General features: G+C 38.2%; 1 protein-coding gene across 3 annotated transcripts in view; it reads right to left on the bottom strand.

The window, feature by feature from the left end:
• The window catches only part of plxna2 (plexin A2), a 280272-nt gene that overhangs the window by 30624 nt on the left and 228099 nt on the right, over window positions 1-21549 (bottom strand). For all 3 annotated transcript variants that reach the window (XM_067445796.1, XM_067445798.1, XM_067445797.1), the window contains exons 21-26: window positions 18264-18406; window positions 17437-17705; window positions 6710-6776; window positions 4318-4464; window positions 3864-4023; window positions 2471-2574 (exon numbers count right to left, since the gene is read on the bottom strand). In XM_067445796.1, the coding sequence (XP_067301897.1) occupies window positions 2471-2574; window positions 3864-4023; window positions 4318-4464; window positions 6710-6776; window positions 17437-17705; window positions 18264-18406 (890 nt within the window). The remainder of the gene's footprint in view (window positions 1-2470; window positions 2575-3863; window positions 4024-4317; window positions 4465-6709; window positions 6777-17436; window positions 17706-18263; window positions 18407-21549) is intronic.

Below are 21549 nucleotides of genomic sequence, written 5' to 3'. Positions count from 1 at the left end.
AACGGCGGTCTTTCAAATTGGCTTTGGCCACGTTAAGCTTTTCTTTGAGAAAAGAACAAAGAACGGCACTTAAGTCATTCTTAAAAATGGAAGATGCATTTAGAGTTTTGCCAACCGGATATGGTGAAAGTTTAAAGGTCCTGTTCTTCGCGATTCCATCTTTCAAACTTTAGTTAGTGTGTAATGTTGCTGTTAGAGCATAAATAATACCTGTAAAATTATAAAGCTCAAAGTTCAATGCCAAGAGAGATATTTTATTTAACAGAAGTTCCCTTTCAAAGCCTACAGTGAACGGCCGGTTTGGACTACACCCCTGCACTTCCTTGCTTGAATGACGTCACTAGAACCGTTTGTTGACGAACCCTCCGCCCACATGAATACGCAAAATAGGGGGCGTGGTCTTGTTGCTCTCCCACATGGAGAAGAGCGCGCATTCAGCGCTTGCATCTCCCCGTTATGGTAAGAGGCGGGACCTTTCTGGGCAAAGTGCGCTAAGCTGCTGTCCAATCACAACACGGGAAGCGCTGGCCCAATCAGAACTCGTTACGTGTTTCTGAAGGAGGGACTTCATAGAAAAAGAAAATCATCAGGCCGTATTTAGGACAGAGGAAACAGCACTGTACAGATAAGTCAATTGTGTGAAAAATACTGTGTTTTTTTACACGTGAAATATGAACTCATGTTATATTGCACACTGTAAACAATCAAAGCTTCGAAAACATGCGAAGAACGGGACCTTTAATCTATCAACTAGTTCCTCTTCACGTTGCTCTGGTTGGTTGTAGCGCTATCCTATCTGGTGCAGAGGGAGTTTGAAAAACAACTGTTTATACCGCCTCTCGGATTGAGCCCTGTCAATGGTGAGTTCCCAGACCAAAGATCTTGATGTGGGTTTGACTTGTTAGGCTAAGATAAAATGCCAAGTCCGTTGTAAAACAAAAGTGTACAATTCAATTACAATAATTTATCGATTAACTTGCAGTTAGTGAAGACGGGATAGGTGGAAACGCGCTGAATGACACAACAAAAGCTCTCTCTCGTCTGAGCGATCAGTTCTCCTTGCGTCTGAATAGTCAAATACGCACACACAGATGTCAAAATGTCCATCGTGTGGAGTATCTGGCAGGAACACAGTTGGTTATGGCTTAAGTGGACGGTAACAGGAGGGTAATAACTGGATGTGTGTCAGAATATTAACATTAATGCTAATCAAACAACTACAGACATTAAATAAATGTATACATATTAAATAAACCTACTGTATCGGAAAAAAAGATTTTAAAAAATATACTATTGTTTTTGTAATTTGCTTCTTTGCTATTTTATATAGCCTAACAAAAATAACTTGTATATTACATTTATCATATTAGCATATGCTCATGTTGTCCACCCCTTTCACCCCCGGACATACCAGATGATACAATGTAGTCTTGATTTGGGGGGTTACTCTGCATTTGAAAGGGTTTTAAATATTGTAAATCAAGTAAAATGACTCAAAATCAAGTAATTTAAGCATGTCAAAGTCAACTTTAACCATATACAAGGTCCTTTCCAAACAGCAAGTGTGGCCAGTGAAAATGCTGAGTGGCTAGGAACTTTGGAAAACCACTACCCACAGTGGCTGGTCAGCAAAAAAGTTAATGTCAAGCCCTGGTTACCATGGTAAACTTTTGTAAAGGCAGTGTGAAACACTCCAGAAATGACACTTTTTCCAGTGTACTCTTTTTTTTCATGTCTGCCTCATCATCCTCAGATCTCACATTCTAACAGCACATATGATGAGCTCTTTCAGAAGTAATTATGAGAATATGTGTGCGCTTGCCCTGCGGCATCTCCTCTGGACACACACACACACACACACACACACTCTCTAACCGCTGTTATCAGGTGCCTGCTCTGACATGTGCTGTCTCTGTGGTGTCTGAAGTAAAGACAAGGTAAAGGCTGTAATTAATCCACTGAAGGTAAAGGACACCCCCCCGTCTCTCTCTAACACACACACAAGCACTTTCACAGCTACACACTTAAAATTTTCAGTCGCAGAGCTCAATAATTGTCCTCTATTATACTGTCCTGTGTAGTGCGATTCAGACAGAGATCAGCCGTCTGTCTCTCTAGAGCCGAACGCTCAGCGATGTTTTGGAGCACTGGGCGATAAAGGAAATGTTTTTTTTTGGTTCCGCTTAATTGTTTCATGTCTGAGGAGTTAAATGGATATTATTTGAAATGAGTGTATGAAGTATATACACTTATGTCTTAAGGATATCTAAATACTTACATTTGTTACATTTTTGCACTGGGGAGGGAGCTTTGTATCGGATGAGTATATACATACTAGTACATCATTTTTATTTTATTTTAATAGAGCAAAGAAAATCCATGATATCCCCTTTAATGTCTACTTGCATAGACAGAAGATGGCACTATGAGATTATATATGAGCGTGTGTCCTTTTTTTTTTTTTTTTTACCTGATAGTGCATGAGAGTGTTGAGCCTCTTCCAATCATTTTCAATCTTAGTGGTGATGTCTTCATCCTGCAGGACCACTCGGGCCACTCGTCCCTGACGCCACTCTGAAAAATCAAACATTTGCCATTAAAACAGACACAGTGAACCTCCCCCAGCTCAAAGCAGATTGATTTGATCCAAAGCACTGAATGTGTCTTTTCACATGGGTTAGAAATGTGTGTGTGCACACACGGTAAGGTATAATTAAATGCTAAAGAGAGAGCTGATAGGATATAGACAGGCTCAGAGCGAGAGTGATCATTGATTTTCTCCTCTGTTGAATGGGGTTTATTAGTTTACGTGGTTGCCAAATGCACAGATGATGCCTGCAGAAACCTACCACCACACACACACACACACACACACACACACACACACACACACACACACACACACACACACACACACACACACAATGCCAGTTCTGCAGCTACAGACATAGAACATCATCATGGAGAAGATTGCTCTGGCCAAGGTGCTGGAAGGATGATTTGCACCGCTGACAGGGGGCTTTTGTGCGACGCGTATGTGTGTGAGATGGCCGTTTGTGTGCCAGAAATGAAATGCGGAGTCAGTCTGTCAGCACCGTCTGTCAGCTTTTACCTGGGTCACACATGCACCTGCTTGTGTATAAGAACAAATTGTACATTTCCATCACTGTTTATTTAGTACAGACAACATTAAAATTAGATTACATTTCAGGAAAAATGGGTGATTTGTGACTTTTATCTTATGAGTGAGTCACTGAATAATTCATTTAAATGATTCTTTTAAAAGCAATTTACTTGGGAACAAAACAAGTGATCGTCTTTATACTGCACGTCAGTCATTAAATCATTCACTCAAACAATTTGTTCTAAAGTACATTCAGGAATTAAACAAGTAACCGAATAATTCGTCGTGTGGAGCACTTTTATAATGGATGGATACACTTTTTTGGGCTGCCATTTTAATGCATGGAAGAGCCAGGACATTTTTAAATATAACTCTGATTCTATTCGTCTGAAAGAAGAATATTTAAACACTATACACCTAGGATGGCTTGAGGTTGAGTAAATTATGGGATAATTTTCATTTTAGGGTGAATTATCCTTTTAAAGAATGAATCAGGTGACAGTCTTTATAAGAGATTCTTTGAATCATTCATCATTAAATGATTTGTTTAAAAGCACAGATTCATTCAGGAACAAAATAAGTAACTCTTTATATGCGCGTAATCATCGAGTCAACCGATTCCTTCAAAATACTGATAAATTAAGGAACTCTTAATTCATTTTTTTAAAAATAAAGAGTAAAATTAAACGCAATCCTGAAATTTAAACTCATTCCTGATATGCAAGGCAGTTTAACTCACCCAAGTCCATGTCCACAGCTTTGGGTCTCTGAGAATACGGCATGTTCTTATACACGGCATCTAGAATCTTTTCTTTGACCTGCGTGATGGTGTCACAGTTCAGAACCTTGACCGGGATCTCTGGGCTGTTCTCGTTCTCTGGGTTGACACAGTTTAAGATCTGAAGAGGGGAAAAAGAGGATAAGGATGATGAGATGTTGTGCAGTGGTCGGTGAAGCCGTAGGTGCAGAATGGGGCTCTGGAAAAGGCCATTTCCTGGCCTGAGAAATCTAATTTCACACCCACTGCAGGACTCCAATCTCAGCCATAGCAGGGTATGAGAGACTAATGAGCACTACCCTCCCTCGGCCAGACTGCCTGCTTTTATACACACATACAGTGACAGCATTGACATTCATGAGAGTTCATTAAATACTATGTTTATTAGTGTGATTATGGGGTGTGTGATGCTGACCAGCGTCTTGTAGTCGATCTGCTGCCGGATGAGTTTGTCCTCACTGAGGGAGTATCGGGCCTCTCCGGTGATGGAGTCTATAGGGCCTTTTTCCATCTGCTGTTTAATAGCACAGTACAGCATGAAGAGAGGCTCGCCCGCACACTCCTGTAGACACAGACACAAAACATTATTACTTCATCACTACTGGAAACACTGACTTATCTAAGGTTGATACTATTTCTTCCTAACACCACCTCTATTTAGTAAAGATGCACTACTTTTATCAAAAGTTACAGTAAAGACCTTTACAGTGTTACAAAAGATTTACATTTCAAATAAATGCTTTTTTTATATGTCTAAAAAAAATTGATAATAATCAGCTTTGTCATCACAGGAATAAATGACATATTAAAAGGTATTAAAGGGTTAGTTCACCCCAAAACGAAAATCCTGTTTGCTCATTTTGTTCCAAACCTCTAAGACGTCCATCTTCAGGACACAAATAAAGATATTATTTATGAAATCTGAAAGAAACCACTCTGATGCTTCAAGAATTTCATAAAGAAATTGTAAAAATAATCCATATGAATTGAGCGCTTTATTTGGCGAACAGACTTAATTTACTTTTTTATTCACATATAAACATTGATCAGGAAACAGAATAAACAGAAGCTCAACGGTACTTGCTTGATGCGCAGGAACAAACCTCATTGGTTCTTGCAGAAGTTCAAACGTACTGTGTAGACAAGAGAATGAACCTTGTTGGTTTTCACACATCAAGCAAGCATGCTTGAGCTTCCATTTATCATATCTGATGTGTGATTTGATGAATATATGTGAATAAAACCCTAAATTAAATCTGTTCAGTGAATAAAGCGATCAATACTCATCAGAAATGTATGACTAAACGCTCAATTCATTTGGATTCGTTTTAAAATCTCTTTATGAACTTTTTGAAGCATTAAAGTGGTAGTTGCGTAGACTGTTAATGGAGGGACAGAAATCACTCAGATTTTATTAAAATATCTTTATCTGTGTTCTGAAGATGAAAGAAAGTCTTATGGGTTTGGAACAACACAAGGGTGAGTAAATGATGACAGAATTTTTCTAAAACACCATTTAGAATAGAAAATGTTTTCAGTACACACTGTACTGAATTATGTATCCCACCATGCATTGCCTTCCTTTTCGAGTCTAACAAAAGAACAAACAGAAAGTGATACAATAAATACTTTTTCTCTCATTATTTGGTCAGACTGCCTAGACTAGGCTTTATACATACAATTACAATAAAAAAGCTAAAAATAAATAATTTCTGATATTATAAGCAGATATCTTTTACAAATGAGGTCATGTGGGTGGATCTAATAACAATATAGCAGACTACTGTTTTAAATGAGTAGTTTAATTCAGAATTAAAATTTCCTGATCATTTACTCACAGCTACGTCATCCAAGATGTTCATGTCTTTATTTCAACAGTCGAAAAGAAATTAAGGTTATTGAGGAAAACATTCCAAGATTTTTCTCCATAGAGTGGACTTCAGCGGGGTACAATGTTTGAAGGTCCAAACTGGAGTTTCCTTATAAACTACTGTGTTTGTATCCATTCATTGACATTAAGCTGATCAAGCCACCTTTGACCTTTCCAACATGACGACAAAATGCATGGTGCATCGCAGATTAAAGCATTTGTGGTTAAAAAATATTGTTTTTTTTTTGTTGTTGAAAATGACAGATCGTTTCACTAGATAAGACACTTTCTTAGCTGGCTTTGTGTAGAGTCCTTTGAAGCTGCAATGAAACTGCAATTTGGACCTTCAAACCATTGTGCCCCATTTTCCACTATATGGAAAAAAATCTATAAACTATATCAGGAAAATGTAAATTCTGAAGTGAACAACTCCTTTACATGTTTATTATTGCATAATGTGTTCAGTTATTATGCAGTATGCAGTGTATGCTGCACAGTCACGTTTACTTATGGACCACCTGCTCCAGGTTGGACAAAAAAAACCCTAACATCTTTCTAGGAAACACATTTGGGTTTAAACATTCCCAGGTTACTAAAATAAGCCTTACTAACTACTCACTGGATTTGCCCCATTCATGGAATTATATAAAAGTATTATTGTAGTTCAAGGCACTTAGTAGCAGGATATCCTTAAGCACAACTTAATGCTAAACAACCATGAAGTCTACACACATTAATGTCTTTGACATGACTGTTTGTAGAGACTCCAATTATTTGAATGAACTCCTACAAACATACGAACTCTAGTTGATCATGACATGACGGCTGCTTCCTGTCTAATGGGCGGCTCTGAGCCCGAATAAGCTGCAGAGTGAACCAGACTTCATGCTGAGCGTCAAGACTAATACTTATACAGGAAGTCAAAGAAGTAAGTTACCTTCAGGAACTTATGAAGCAGGAAAGCAAACCAGTTGGTTAGCATCTTCTCAGCTACAGACTCAGTCCTGAAACACACAAATACACAAACATGATGACGCATCTCAAAGAATACCTGCACATGTTCCTTTTTCTTTAATAATGTCTGGGTTTTGATGAGAGGAAAACAGAAAGTGAGAAAAACATAAGTAGTATCCTTCTCTGCCAGACACTCTTTTTTTCTGACCACCCCGTCTCTTTCTTTCATTCTTTGCTTTGAGGCAGAAGACAGACACAAACCCTCAAACGGCAAACACATGACTCAAACGAGGATCTCTAGAGTTGTGGGCAATAATTTGGGAAGAGACAAAAAGGAAGAGCCGAGGGTTTGTTGAATACAGAGCAGGTGGAAAACCGAAGAGAGAGAGAGAAAGAGAGAGAGAGGGGAAGATAAGGCAGACAGAGGAAGAGAGAACAAACAGCACCCCGACGGGAGTGGTTAACGAGCATGAAAAATACATGAAAGGGTTATTCCCTCGTTCTGACGGCTGAGCGCGCCTGTGGAATACCAATATCTCCCTTTCCCTGCAAAACATTCCTACTTTCACCCCAGAAAATACTTTCTGTCTCTATCCGGCTTGGCTGTTTGTGGCAGCGAGTATTATGTTCACTTATGGGCATTACAAACACACATAAGCATCACCGGACGATGTAATATCGGCTGCGTAATTGTCGCTGTGATAGCTGCGAAGTTATGCACACGCACACACTTTTATGCACTCTGTTCGGCCGCCGTGGGGCCGGTGAGGAGCACACCGGCAATTTACTCAACAGCAGCGAGAGAAAATGACTCTCTTAATGCATGTGGAAATAACTATGATTACGCCGCTGAGACACCCCGCAAACACAGACTGTGGGAGAGTGTACGTGTGTTTGAGCGCATACGCACGTGTGTATCCTGTTTGAGGGGGTCACACTTCAGGGTCACACGTGAGAGCGAGCGCTGATCGGTGAGACAAGATGAGGTGTGTTTATAGAGGTCAGGTACTGACGGTGATAAACTGTAATCTCTGCATATCCACGTGACCAAGAAACTTCAGGCAGTTTTTGAAAGAAATATCTTATGCTCAGCTGCCTTTATTTGATCAAAATAAGCTAAAACAGTAATATTGGGAAATAATATTACAGCTTGAATGAACTGTTTATTTAATATACACTGCCGTTCAATAGTTTTTGAGCGGTAAGATTTTTTATGTTTTTAGAATAAGTCTTATGCTTACCAAGGCTGCATTTATTTTATTAAAACAAACAACAACAACAACAACAAAAACCCAGTAATATTATGAAATATTAAAATGTAAAATAACTGTTTTCTATTTAAATATATTTTAAAATGTAATTTATTACTGCGATAGAAAGTTGAATTTTTAGCATCATTACTTCAGTCTTCTTTGTCACATGATTCAGAAATGCTGATTTGATGCTCAAGAAACATTATCATCATTTTATATATATATATATATATCATATTATTATCAATGTTAAACAATTTTATGATGAATAAAGTTCAAAAGAAAAGGATTTATTTTCAATAGAATCTTTTGTAACATTTTTACATGTAAAATGTAAAAAAACAGTTAAATGTTTTTACTGCCACTTTTGATCAATTGAATGCATCCTTGATGAATAAATGTATTAAGTCATTACTTCATCAAAAAGTCTTACTTAGTCAAAAGTCTAACTGACCCAAAACCTTTGAACTGTATTACAATGTTGATAAATATGTTTATTTATATATTCTCTTGAACTTTCTATTCATCAACCAATTCTAAAACAAATGTTTTACACTACTGTTTTCAACATTGATAATATTCATAAATGTTTCTTAATGTTTTCAGCAAATCATCATATTTGAAGGATCATGTGACACTGCAAACTGGAATAATGATGCTGAAAATTCAGCTTTGCATTGCAGAAATAATTACATTTTATTAAAATATATTACAATTGAAAACAGTTATTTTACATTTTAATAATATTTCACAATATTCATCATTACTCCAGTCTTCAGTGTCACATGATCCTTCAGAAATCATTCTGATATGATTTGCTGCTCAAGAAATATTTTGATGCAGGAGAATAGTATTTTTGTGAAAACATGAAACATTTATTTCAGGATTCTCAGACGAACAGAAAGTTTTTAAAAAAAAGAAACAGCATTTGTTTAAAACAGAAATATTATTATTATAAATCTTTACTGTCACTTGTACTTAATTTAACATATCCTTGCTGAATTAACATATTCATTTCTTTCAAATGTAAGATTATTAGTAATGCCAAACTTTTGAACAGTTGTGTATGGCACCAAAAAGAGATTGATTAGTGCCCGTAAGCTCTGCCCTCCTGTAAAAAAAGCCAATTCGCTTATTGGTCTTTTTTTCCACTAGAATGCACATAGGAATTAGCAGGACACTTTAATTGCTCATATCTTGTTCTTTCACATCTCAAGAGACTTCATTGATTTCTTTCTTGTCTTTGTTTTTCCTAAAATTATTCAGGAGAAATAAAAGTAGGGTCACACTTGTTAAGATTAGGTTCCAATCATCACTATTAAATAGGACTTTGATCCTTTGAACAAACTCCTAAATACTGCTTATTAATATTTAATAAGGTAGTTGTTAAGTTTAGGTATCGGGGATGTAGAAAATGGTTACTGCAGAATAAGGTATTAATTATGCTTTATAAGTTTTAATAAATAGACAACATTTTAATATTCATGCTAATTAGTAACTAGTTAATAGTGAGAATAGGACATTAAACTAAAGTGTCACCAAAAGTAGAAATAAACTAGACAATTGTTGACATAATGCATGATTGTACTACTATAAAGTTCCTTCATATTGAGATACTTGACTTATGATTATAGACTCACTAAAATCTGAGCACAGTGTGAACATATATTGAGATTTATGAAACTGAGAAGCACAAGACACTAGCAAGAGTCTCTATTTGCTCTCTATGTAATTGCTTTCTGGAAGAAAGAGTTGAGCTATTAATGAGACACCTTATGATTCATCTGCCCTATGGGAACTGACAATCCCTGCTGAACAATTTAACTAAAGTAGTCTAAAGACACATTCTTGTGTTCCAAAAACAATAATAGCAGCACATGACTGTAAAAGAAATGCAAAAATGCATACCGTTTCTCCTCTATAAATGGTCGCCGAAAAAAATTACTGGTTGGAGGGGACCAATTTTTTTTATTTCATTGGCTTAACAGACAGATTTGGTGACTTTACACACTCAAGTAGACAGAAGCTGTACTAGAAACCAGTTATTATGGCCACTGAGTGGATGGACTGCTTAAAAAAAAAAAAGTTATTAGCACACCGAGGGGTTTCGAGTTTGTGTATTCAGAAGTTAAGAGGCCATTAACATAAAGATGATGTGATTTGCATTATGCTGCATTTGTTTTTTGGTATTCACTCATCTAGGTTAATGCATTAGTGGATGAGAAATGCTAATTTTATGGAAAGAACACATGGCTGTCAAATAACAAGGCCGCCAAATTATGCTCATTTAATAACAGTGCATTTTAGTGAATAAGGTTTAGTGAATAAATCAATCTCACACACAGATGAAATGAGAGAGAATAGAGATGGGCTAATAGAAGGAGTGACGCAAGATGGAGTGAAATGAAGGAAAGTGGTCATGTTAGAGACGAGAGCGCCAGTCTGTGTGATTCTTCTTAAGGACTGCGTATTTGTGTTTTATTCAGCAGCGTGTGTGGCTGTCTATACAAAACATGGTTATGTTTATTTATTCTCTTTTAAGCCTGTCAACTTCCCTTTGTATTCTACCTGTTTTTCTCTGGGTCTGAGAGCTGAGGGACTTTGGATGCAGGAACGAGAGGAACCAGTGTGTATTTGTGCATTGATGAGTGCATTCATATGTGACACTTATTCAGTGTGTGTGTGTGAGTCTGAGTGAGTTATGAGCTCTGATACACACACACACACACACTACAATGACAGTGCGTTTGATACTGGTTGCATCAGGTCTTGCAAGACTGTTTCCTGTCTCTTTCCTGTCTCAGTCAATCAGCGATCAATGACAGTTGACGACGGAGGTAAAAAAATCCCTAAAGATACAGCCTAAATAACCAGTTACTGAACTAAATTTACCCCGTTTCAAAATGGGGTATCCTTGTTAAACTACTTTATTAGAAGCATCCAGTTCTGAGCTTCTCTAACTAGTTTCACAAATGGCTGGAAATTGAGTTCTAACATAGAAAATAAACAGGAAATTGGCTTAGCATTTTCAAATGCACATGGGAATTGGGCACTCTCCTGGTAAACGGACATATTTCATATTGCAGGAGTCAATATATGGCTTCAAAATATATTTCAGACCCACAGAAGTCAATCTCCAAAATCTCTTCACTGACAATTTGATGCTTTAAAAGAAATCTTTTGCTACTGAATCGCTATTTTCTTTCACCAGGAAGCACAAACACACTGCCTGGCTCAGAGTAAGAGAATAAATAAACGGTTAATAGTAGCTATTTGAGCACCAAAATTAGTTTTTGCATTCTCTAAAACTTAATCACACCAGGCTTTTTTATGTAATTCTGCATCTGTCTGCTCATAAAAAGTGTGCGTTCCCTTTTCTTCAGCAATTTTAGATTTATTTTTGCTTGCTTGCTTTTTTTAACAGAGTTTCACTAATGAACATGAGGGTTTTATTAGCTATTAGTGTGTTTATGAGTTGTGTGTGTGTTTGTGTGTGTGTGTGTGTGTGTGTATGTCTTGAGGGGTATAAAGAAATGCTTCATTGAAGGGGCGAATGTGTCTCACTAATAGTCCATTCTGAGTGGCTCTGGGTGCCTGCAAATCTCATTAGGTGAAAACATGTACACACACGTACACACACGTACACACACACACACACACACACACACACACACACACGTACACACACACACAGCAAGAGAGAGCCTGAAGCGATGGAGCCGTTCCATTTATAGCCACAGTCCTCCACAGATATTAACATGAAGGAGAGAAAGACCAAAAAGAACTCAAAAGTTCTGTGAACTAAGAGCTGTGGCCTAGTGTTTAGCACCGATCCATGAGCCATGATACTCATCGACAAAAAAGGGCCAAAACATGTACTACACTAACTCTGTAACCCACAATAAACAGCTTCGGGCCATTATATTAAAAGTAACAAAAGACAAAACAGAACAGAACAGAACAAAAAACAAAACCAGGACATGCAGGTTTCGAATCCAGCCAGAACCTAATCCCACATATCTAATCTTCCTCCAATGCAATTCTCTGTCTTTTCTCTAATGTCTCTATCAATGAAGAGTGGCAAAAATTCAACAGAAACCTTTTTACACAAGGTGCAACTGAGATTTGATTTATTGTGGCTTTCCCACTGAAGTGATGAATCAGTCTGCACAATCACATTCCCTGCTGATCCAGATGGAAACAGAAGCCTATAACAAGCCTGAGTCTTGTAAGTGTCTCCATATCTCCCATAATCAAATAAAGATTAAAAAAATTATAGACAAGCAAATATTAATGCCAACTACGCTTTAGGCTATTTGAAATGAAACGTGCAGTCACTCTGATGACAGCAGAGACCAGACAGGCCCTTGTTATTTTTCACAGCCGGTTATCATTAAATGCAAGTGGGTCACTTTATGAAAATAAATGAGTCTCTCTGTTGATATTGTCTGATTCTTAAAAGATGTCTCATTTGCAAGCAACTGCCCTACAGGCATCTTTGACATTCATTATTTTCCTTAACACACATGAATGTCCTTTGTTCTTACATCAAGAAATTGTAGAAGGATCGCACACCATAAAAGTAGTTCACTCGTAATGATTGTCAGCTCGAAGTGTGACGCTGATTTTAAGATGCACTACTTATGGATCTCTGTTCTTTTTTTAAAACAGCAAAAGGAAGTGAAGCTGTTGCCTAGTGGTTTGTGTTGTACAGTACGGTGAGCCTTGGTGCCCATGTGGGTGAATAAGGACACCCTATTGAATTCTATGGTTTTATACATAAAAAATATAAACCTTGGCAGGTCTTAAAATAAAGTAAATACAACCTCAGATGAAACAGTTAACAGGTTATTTTAAAAAGAAAAAAGCCAAAATAGAAAAGCTATAGGTGACAAATGAAGTACACCCTTACTACTGTCATAGGAATTAAATTCATTTGCAAATATATTACCTTTAGGGGTACAACAGCCTGTCACTGGGCAGTACCCTTAAAGGACATCTTCGTATCTAAAATGTTCATAGTAGTACCTTAAAGGGGGGGTGAAACACTCAGTTTCAGTCAGTGTCATGTCAATCTTGAGTACCTATAGAGTAGCATTGCATCCTGCATATCTCCGAAAAGTCTTTATTTTTTTAATAATTATATAAGAAAGATGCGCTGTTCCGAGTCTTTCCGGAAAAAGCCGAGCGGGTGGGGGCGTGTCGTGTGAGCGGAGCTAAAGAATGACGTGTGCAGCAGCGCGCTGTGTGTTGAGTCGAGTCCGTCATCCCTAACAGCGGGAAAAAAAACTTTATTCAAAATAAAAATATGGCTTTTAATCAGATACAGCCATACATCTATGATCCGGAATCAGACCCAGAGGCTGCAGTTGAACAGGAGCAGCAGCAAAAACGACTAGAGCAGGACGTCTGTATGTGGTAAGTTACAAGTTATACACCAACTATATAATATGCTTAGCGGCTTGTGTTATTTACATATTTATACTTGAATTATATCGTCGTATTTTTGTCTTTGAAGGTGTACATGTGGGAAGTGCAGTTGTGCACGTGTGTTTGTGTGTTTACGCGTGGTTTGTGTAGACGGTAAGCGGACTAAAAAAAACACAGACATTTGAAGCAGTCTCACTCACCCTTCTAACGTTGGGACTGCTCCATCCTTCAGCATTAGGCGATTGGGAAAATGCGGCGTCGAGCTGGGCCTTGTTTATGAAACAGTCGGCACCGAAATGCAGCGAACAGATATAAACATTCGCGCAACTCAGTTGCTGATCCGGAAAAGCAAATTACATCCACTGTTGCCTTAACGCGGGGTTTTGGAGAATCTGTGCAGGACTGTCTTGGTCTGGCAACCAAAAACGCACTTTTTTGGTGACATTATGTGCTATGTGTAATTGTCACCTGTCCAGCATCCTATAAACCAGCGCTTTGATGGGCGTAGGCTGTTGCTTTCGCTCTCTCCCTCGCTCTCTCTCACGCGCTTCCGGTAGAATTGTCCGTAAGGCCCATACAAGGAAATTCCGCCCCCACTAACGTCAATGGGGACGCATGATCTCAAAAAACTTGCCGAAACTTATGACTAACCGGAAGTAGTATTTTTGACAAAGAAATACTCCCATCAAACGTCCACCTTAACTTTTGAAACTTTGTCTATGTTTAGTATGGGATTCCAAGTCTTTAACAGTGTAAAAAGATCAGTATGCATGAAACAGCATTTCACCCCCCCTTTAAGGTACATATTGCTACTCTAAGGTACTAATACTCTAAAGAATTATGGGTAACAGTCAAAGGTCACCAATCACGGTTGTCTGGATGATCACACTCTGAATGGCAAAAATGGCTTTTAAAGAACAATTTGTGCCAGAATTCTTCACTAAATGCATCTGTACAACATGAAATAAGGCCGTGTTCTCTTCAGATGCCCCCCGGAACGCCAGCGAATGCATCGCTCACTGAGGGGGGACAAGCTCCAGATGTAATCCATTATCTGAGAAATGTTAAGATGAGGAGCAGACACAGAAAGAGGTCACAGGAAGGCCAGGGTTTGTCCACATGGATCAATTGAAATCAAAATGCTTGAGACGAAGAGAAAATGAGAACGAGAGAGAGAGAGAGTAATGCCTTTTATTAAAGGAACAGAGAAGGAAATTAGTGAGATGGAGCCCAATCGATGTGGAGGGAGTGGAGGCCAGCAGTAGTCGCGGAAACAGCAGTGTTCGTTTAACCAGAACGCCGACAGGAAACTACATGCCCGAGAACGATAGTGGAAGAGGGAGGAAAAAGCAAATGAATGAAAACACAACAGAAAGAGATGGATTTGTAGGATTTCTAAAGCCTTCTTGTTCTCCAGATGCTTCCTGGGAAAGTGAAGAAGCTGCGAACGATACCAAAAGGAGCATGTCGAATCAATAATCTCCTAAATTCCCATAGACAAAAAGGGAAAAAGTATCATCTAAAACCACAGGCCCCTGATCCCCATGGCCCAGCCTGCCAGCGCGGGGGGATTAGTGTTTAGCGTTCCTAATGACAGCAGATAATGAGAGAGATTCCGCGTCTGTCACGTTAAATAACGGCATAATCTACATTTCCCCTGCATCTATTTACTGTGACTATTAATGAGCTGAGTCACATAATGAAACACCAAAAATCATTCAATAAGAGTGAGAGAGCGCGAACGAGGAACGGCTGTGGTGTTTGTTTGGCCTGTCTGCTTTGAATATTTAAAGTGTGATGTATAGCTGATACAACGCCGCAGTCGGCGGGAACAAATCACCTCCAGCTAAACTAAAATACACTCGGCCTCCATCAAGCAGGGCCGTAATGAAATCGGCTGCGGACTGTGCTGTGTGTTAGCCCTCGGGCAACTCTTTGTTTAATCATTATTAGTCTAAATCTCCTAGTTGATACTCTGCTTCAGAAAGACTTTGAAAAACATATATAAATTTAGAGGAAAAGCAGAGGCAGCCGAGAGCGCGAGTGAGGAAAAAAACAAGTAGATTTGAGCTGCTCATGAATGTTTTATGAGTACCTCGCTTCCAAATGATAAGTGACACTGACAGTTGGGCTTTATTGAGGGACTGGAGGGAAGCAGACTAATAGGTCATGAATCAATATAGCTATAATGCTGGCTAAGATACCAGTGCAAAACTTTAAGATCAGTAGGTAATGTATTCATTTTAAGAGCCACCGTAATGGAGTTCTTTAAAAGGGGTCCTTGATTATGATTTCACTTTTTTAACTTTAGTTAGTGTGTGATGTTGCTGTTTGAGCATCAACAATATCTGCAAAGTTTCAACGCTCAAAGTTGCAAAGTAAAATATTTTCTTTTTCCCGGGTTGGTGACATCACATACTCTAAAGTTTACATAAACCCTGCCCCCAGGAACACGTAGCAAAGTGAGTGTGGCCATGTTGGGCTGAGATGTTGTTTCCATGCCGCTGAAATGCTGTTATTTTTGTAACACAGTCCGTGTTTATACCCTCACTAGAGCAGCCAGTCATAAAATGTGTTATCTATTGATTTGATTTATGAAGGGAATGTGCGAATGTTTGTGTGATACATTGTACACTGGACTGCTTTGCAAACAAGGGTCAGTAAACGGCGGTACAATTCAGAACCCTACTTTTATAACTTATTAAAAATAAGTTATGACTTGGCTCTGATCTCTGTGAATACAGAGACAATGGTAACTTTAGCCACCGTATAGCATCCTAACAAGCACATTCACAAAGGCGATTTGCATACATTCACAAAATACATTGTGCGGAACGGACGTTCTAAAAATGTTGGTCAAGCAGTTGGTATTTATCCATCTTTGCGGGTGAATTCTACTCGCAGTGTGAGGTTTCCACACTCCAGTTTTTTTTGTTGTTTTTTCAAACTAGAGAACGCTGTAAAGGCCCAACCCTATTCTGAAAAGATTTGCATTTAAAGAGACACACACAGACTGGTTTTGCTGCCACCCAAATAGGGGCTTTCAAAGTCCAGAGGCTTCCTGAGCTGCTGTAAATACTTCTGTAACTATGTTTTGTTACAGTTGTGTAATGTAAAGTACTGTAACTACAGTTTTGCTTTATCAGTTTAATAATGAAAGTCAAAAAGTACAAACTGAACCCGAACCACCTAAACATGACTTGTGCAAGCCATTCCACTGTGCTCTTACATTTGCAGATGTGATGTTATAAGCGTTTCATTTTAGTATTAAAATATAGTATTAATCAATGATCACTAATTTTTCAATTCTTTTACCTTTAAACAAAACATTAGTCTTGCGTATGCCTTTCATTGGTCAAGGACTGCTCAGGAGAACTGACATGTAACGCAACCAATCACAGTTTAAAAATGTAAGGTCAATGTCCCTGCAGTAACAGACCAGTGTGCATGTTCAAGAATGTTGCGAAAGTTTGCTGCAGCAATGGAGCTGTGAACTTCACACATTTTTGAAAATCTAGCATTTAGTTGATCCTGGTAAGCGCTCGTCGTCACAGTTCTAAACACGACCGTAAAAAAATGCAACATACACGTCTCGTGGAATTCCTGTAGAATTCAACCAATCAGATGACAACTTTGAAACTCCTGAACTGTTTCCATATATGTGTGCCAAACGCATTACACGTCTGAGGCTGAGACTACCTCAACATGGTGATAAACTCTTTCCGGCTTTATAATTAACAACTAACGATGTTTGAGAGTGAGCCAAAGTAGCCAGCTATTGGACATTATGCAAATGTGTTACATAGTGATGTTAATATGCCACAGACAAAATAGCAGGACTAAAAACAAGGTGTTCAAAGAATGTGTTTTTTGCTGGAGAGATTCATTCCCTTTGGGTTGGACTTTGTAACTTTGCAGATGCACAAACATCTATATTACAATCTAAAGTAAAAAGGTAAAATCAAAAACTACAAATTAATTGAACAACTGAAAATAAAAAAACACACACAAGAAGTAAACAACAAACCTCCTGAGTAGTAGTTTGGGGTGGTTCTTGCTCTCCAGGTTTTTGTCGATGAGGTCGGAGAGCAGGTGTTTGAGCACATCCGTGGCGTATTCCAGTCGACCCTGGAGAGCCGTCATTATGAGAGACGCCACATTGCCACGGTCACGCATGGAGAAGGAGCGCTGCATTTCCAGCGTACGGATGAATGTCAACAAAAACACCTTGTTGTTTATCAGCTGGGCAAACACCTTCAGAGCTTTTTCAACACACAGCTGACCATTACCAGAGACCTGGAACACAACAACATCTTTGTCAATAAACCAGAAACCTTAAATACATCATTTAAATAAAAAGAGCACATGCAACCTACACAATGTTCTAACCAGAAAGGACATTTTGATGCTGAGTTGTTTTCTATTTATATGGCATTGAGCTAGGTAGTCCTGCCCAAAGTGAATCTCATTGATCCACAATCCTGCCCCATAAAAAGGTGTGTTAAAGATATAGTTCTGCCCAGAATTAAAATTCTGTCATTAATTACTCACCCTCATGTCATTCCAAACCTGTAACCCCTTTTGTTCATCTTTGGAACACAAAGATGGGGACAGAAAGTATCAAAAAATATCTTCATTTGTGTTCTAAAGATGAATGAAAGTATGTTTGGACCTACACGTGAGTGAGTAATTAATGACAGAATTTTCATTTTTGGGTGAACTAAACCCTTTTTAAATTTTCAGCAAGATGGCTATGATTGTGTCACATGGCACCGAAGTGTGCAACTGGTTTAGACAACTTGCTATAGAAAAGTGTTCATTATATAACTCATGTTAAAGTAGACCGCAGCACACCTCCAGCTCTCTGAGCACAGGATGGTCCTCGATGCCAGGGAATAGCACTCTCATGGCATAGGTGCGGTAATCCAGATAGGGAATACCTGCCCGGTCCAGATCACTCGTCAACTCATTGATATCGGTCTGCAGTTCAGCAAAAGCTTAAAACCAAAAAGGGAAGGAGAAAAAAAAGAGACACCATTTCAATACACTGAGCAATTCACAGTTCAATGTCCAGGTCTTTTTTTTTTGCCACAAAATCGATAGAAACAAATTGTATTGTATTTGAAGAAAAATACGTTTTTTTTATTATTATTGACATTCTTGTCAAATTATTTTACTGTAATACAATAAAAAGTAAATGGTAGTATTGTTTGTTGTACTGTGCTTTAATTTATAATAAGAAAACAACTGCAGTAAAATGTATGAACAACATTATTTATTTATTATGTAAAAACTATGATATGGAAATCACCAATAACATTAATGGTTTTATTAATAAATAAATATAATCATAATTATTATTATTAATAATAGAACATTATTAATATTATCAGATCAGTAAGCATTACACAGTAATGAGAATACAGCAAGGAAAATTGTCATTAAAAATGGTACTAATAGGATTACATTTCTTAACAAAAAATATAATTTCTTACTTAAAATTTTGAGGGTGTTTTATGAACATTTCAATTTTGGGTTGGTTGTTACATAAAAGTTCCAAATACAAAACCTGAACTGCTATTCTAATCACCATCTCCGAAGACGTTGTTTTGTCCAGTTTGAGGTTTTTATGAAGTTCCTGAAGGTGGTTTCAGGCAGACGAAGAGAGCAAACCAAAATAACCTCTCAGCTTCTCTCTATTTATGGTTTTCTCACTCACACAAACACACACACAGAGAGTAAATTGCAAGCTGCTGAAGTGCTTGTCCCCTGCTGGTGGAGGCTGGAGGTGGGATGTCTTTAATTGGGTCCACTCTGACAGAGCCTGGGGCAGCACTCTTCCCTGAGGGAGTCATCTATCTCTCTTTCTCTCTCCCATCACGTTTCCTTATTTCTCCTTTCTGGAACATTCTTTCAGCCTTCACTCTATCGTCTCCCCTCACCTGTCCTCCCTTTCTTCATCTTGGTCTGGCGTCTCTTTCTATGCCTTTTCTTTCCTCTTAAACGTTCTCGCAGGCGTTCATAGAGTGCAGGGCTCGATCTGCCCCTTTAATACTTCTGCATCTTATATTCCTCTTGGCTCTAGCATCAGTCAACACAAACCTCATCCTCTCAGCCCAGCTAACCAAGTGTCAGGGACACTCTTTTGTCTGCATTGTGTGTAAGAAAATCTTTTTTATTTTCAGCCTCCTGGAACCCTCAGTGTTTTTTGCATCATTGTATGACTTAAGATTTAATTGGTGAAATCTGATATATAAGAATATGGGCCCATTTACACTGCATGGTTCAAGTGACCCAAATCTGATTTTCCCTCTCATGTGGCATGGATTGGATATGAAATGTTAATGTGTAAAGGAAAAAAACAAACAAAGAAAACCCGCATGAATACCGATATCTTCAGATCGGATTCAGGCCTCATTCATATGTGGTAATAATTCTGTCTGCTATGTAAGCGGTAAAATCAGATATTTCCCAGTAAATGCGAGTCGTACGTCATTGAAAAAGGGACGGAGGCGAATGCCGTCAACTCAGGTGGATAAAAACTGCGATCAAGGGCTCTCATCTTTCTCGGCCTAATGAGAGCGATGTTTTGCTGACCTTTAAAGACAGTGTGGAAAGCAAAACACTGAATAATCATTTGGTTTGCATCCATTGCATATCGTGCTGTTTAACTTCCTTTTCCTGTTCAGTGTTTTGGGCTGTTTTGCCAGTGTATAGTGTAAATGCAAATATTGGATACAGGTCGCTTTAAAAGATGATGTAAGCAAGTTGTCAAAAAAATAAAATAAAATACGGATTTGTGCATCAAGACCTGCAGTGTAAATACAGCCTTTGACATAATCACTAAAACACAAAAAAACTTTTGTGCTTTGTAAAAAGAGACACGCCATCACCTGTTTACACTTGGTATTAAATGTGTCATGAACTGACTTTTTAAATTTTTTTATACTGTTTTCTGAGGTCAACTAATGATGTTTGTGTGGTTTTTACATTCAAAAACATCATAACTAATAAGTAATAGGCTATTTTCTGCACTGGTTTTCAGGCTCTCTCCAGAACGCTGGGTTTTGATGGGCGTGACGCACTGGAGACTCAGAAGTAAACGCCCACGGCTAGGATTGGATAAGATCGCGCACTGACGTTAGTATTAAGCACAGGACCGTTTGCTGAGCCTGGTGTCTATAAAAGCTTTTCTTTGACTAACAAGGAAGTTTTCAGCTCTGAAACTGAGGATATTCTTATATTACCTTGACCTTTTATATATCAAAAGCTCAAGGGAAAGTTGATTTCTCAATTCATCACCCCTTAAAGATGTATTTTGGTCGACTGGATCACCAGTATACGACGCTAAATACAGGTGTAAATGGGGTCTAAAACAGTTTGAGCTTGTCGAAATTGCATTCAACTGGATTGCTTTCGTAGTGTAAACGGTTTTCATGTGGTCGAATGTGCTCAAACAACCACAAAAGACCGCCTACTCTCCGCCTACTGACTTAATGCATTCTAGCCAAACGGAATTTAAACTTTGTCGGCTGAAGACACAGGATTGATTTGAAGATGAAAAACATACCAAGCACAAAATTCTCTCACCATTCATGATTTCACACTCCGGTCTTACAGCTATTAGAGAAGAAATGAAAGCTGCTGCTCTCCATACATTTTTTTTCTTTCATCTTCTTTCACATTCATATGTAAATTGGCCGATATTATATATATATATATATATATATATATATATATATATATATATATATATATATATATATATATGTATAGACCCTGCTCATAGACCCTACCTTTGTAGAAATCAGGACAGAAGTGGTTGAAAGTGGACAAAAGAGATGGATTAAAATAACAGTGGTAAACTAATTGGTCTCCCTCATCTACCTGTGATCCGATTGACAAAAATGCATCTTAAAGGGTTAGTTCACCCAAAATTTTTAATTAGCCCATGATTTACTCACCCTTAAGTTTCATTTTTGGGTGAACTATCCCTTTAATACCAGGTGTAAACAGGACCTAAAAAGATAAGTGTCAGAAACTAATTGAAATGCTCTAATTATAACCTGAGTCGCTAAACAATGTTTTATCCAAGACATGATGGTCCTGCTTTGTGGTCTAAAATAAAAAAGATCAGTTT

The sequence above is a fragment of the Pseudorasbora parva genome, chromosome 6 (genome assembly GCF_024679245.1).
Source record: "Pseudorasbora parva isolate DD20220531a chromosome 6, ASM2467924v1, whole genome shotgun sequence".
Taxonomy (NCBI): domain Eukaryota; kingdom Metazoa; phylum Chordata; class Actinopteri; order Cypriniformes; family Gobionidae; genus Pseudorasbora; species Pseudorasbora parva.
The sequence above is the reverse complement of the archived record's forward strand: the minus strand, read 5'-3'. Positions and strand labels throughout refer to the sequence as shown.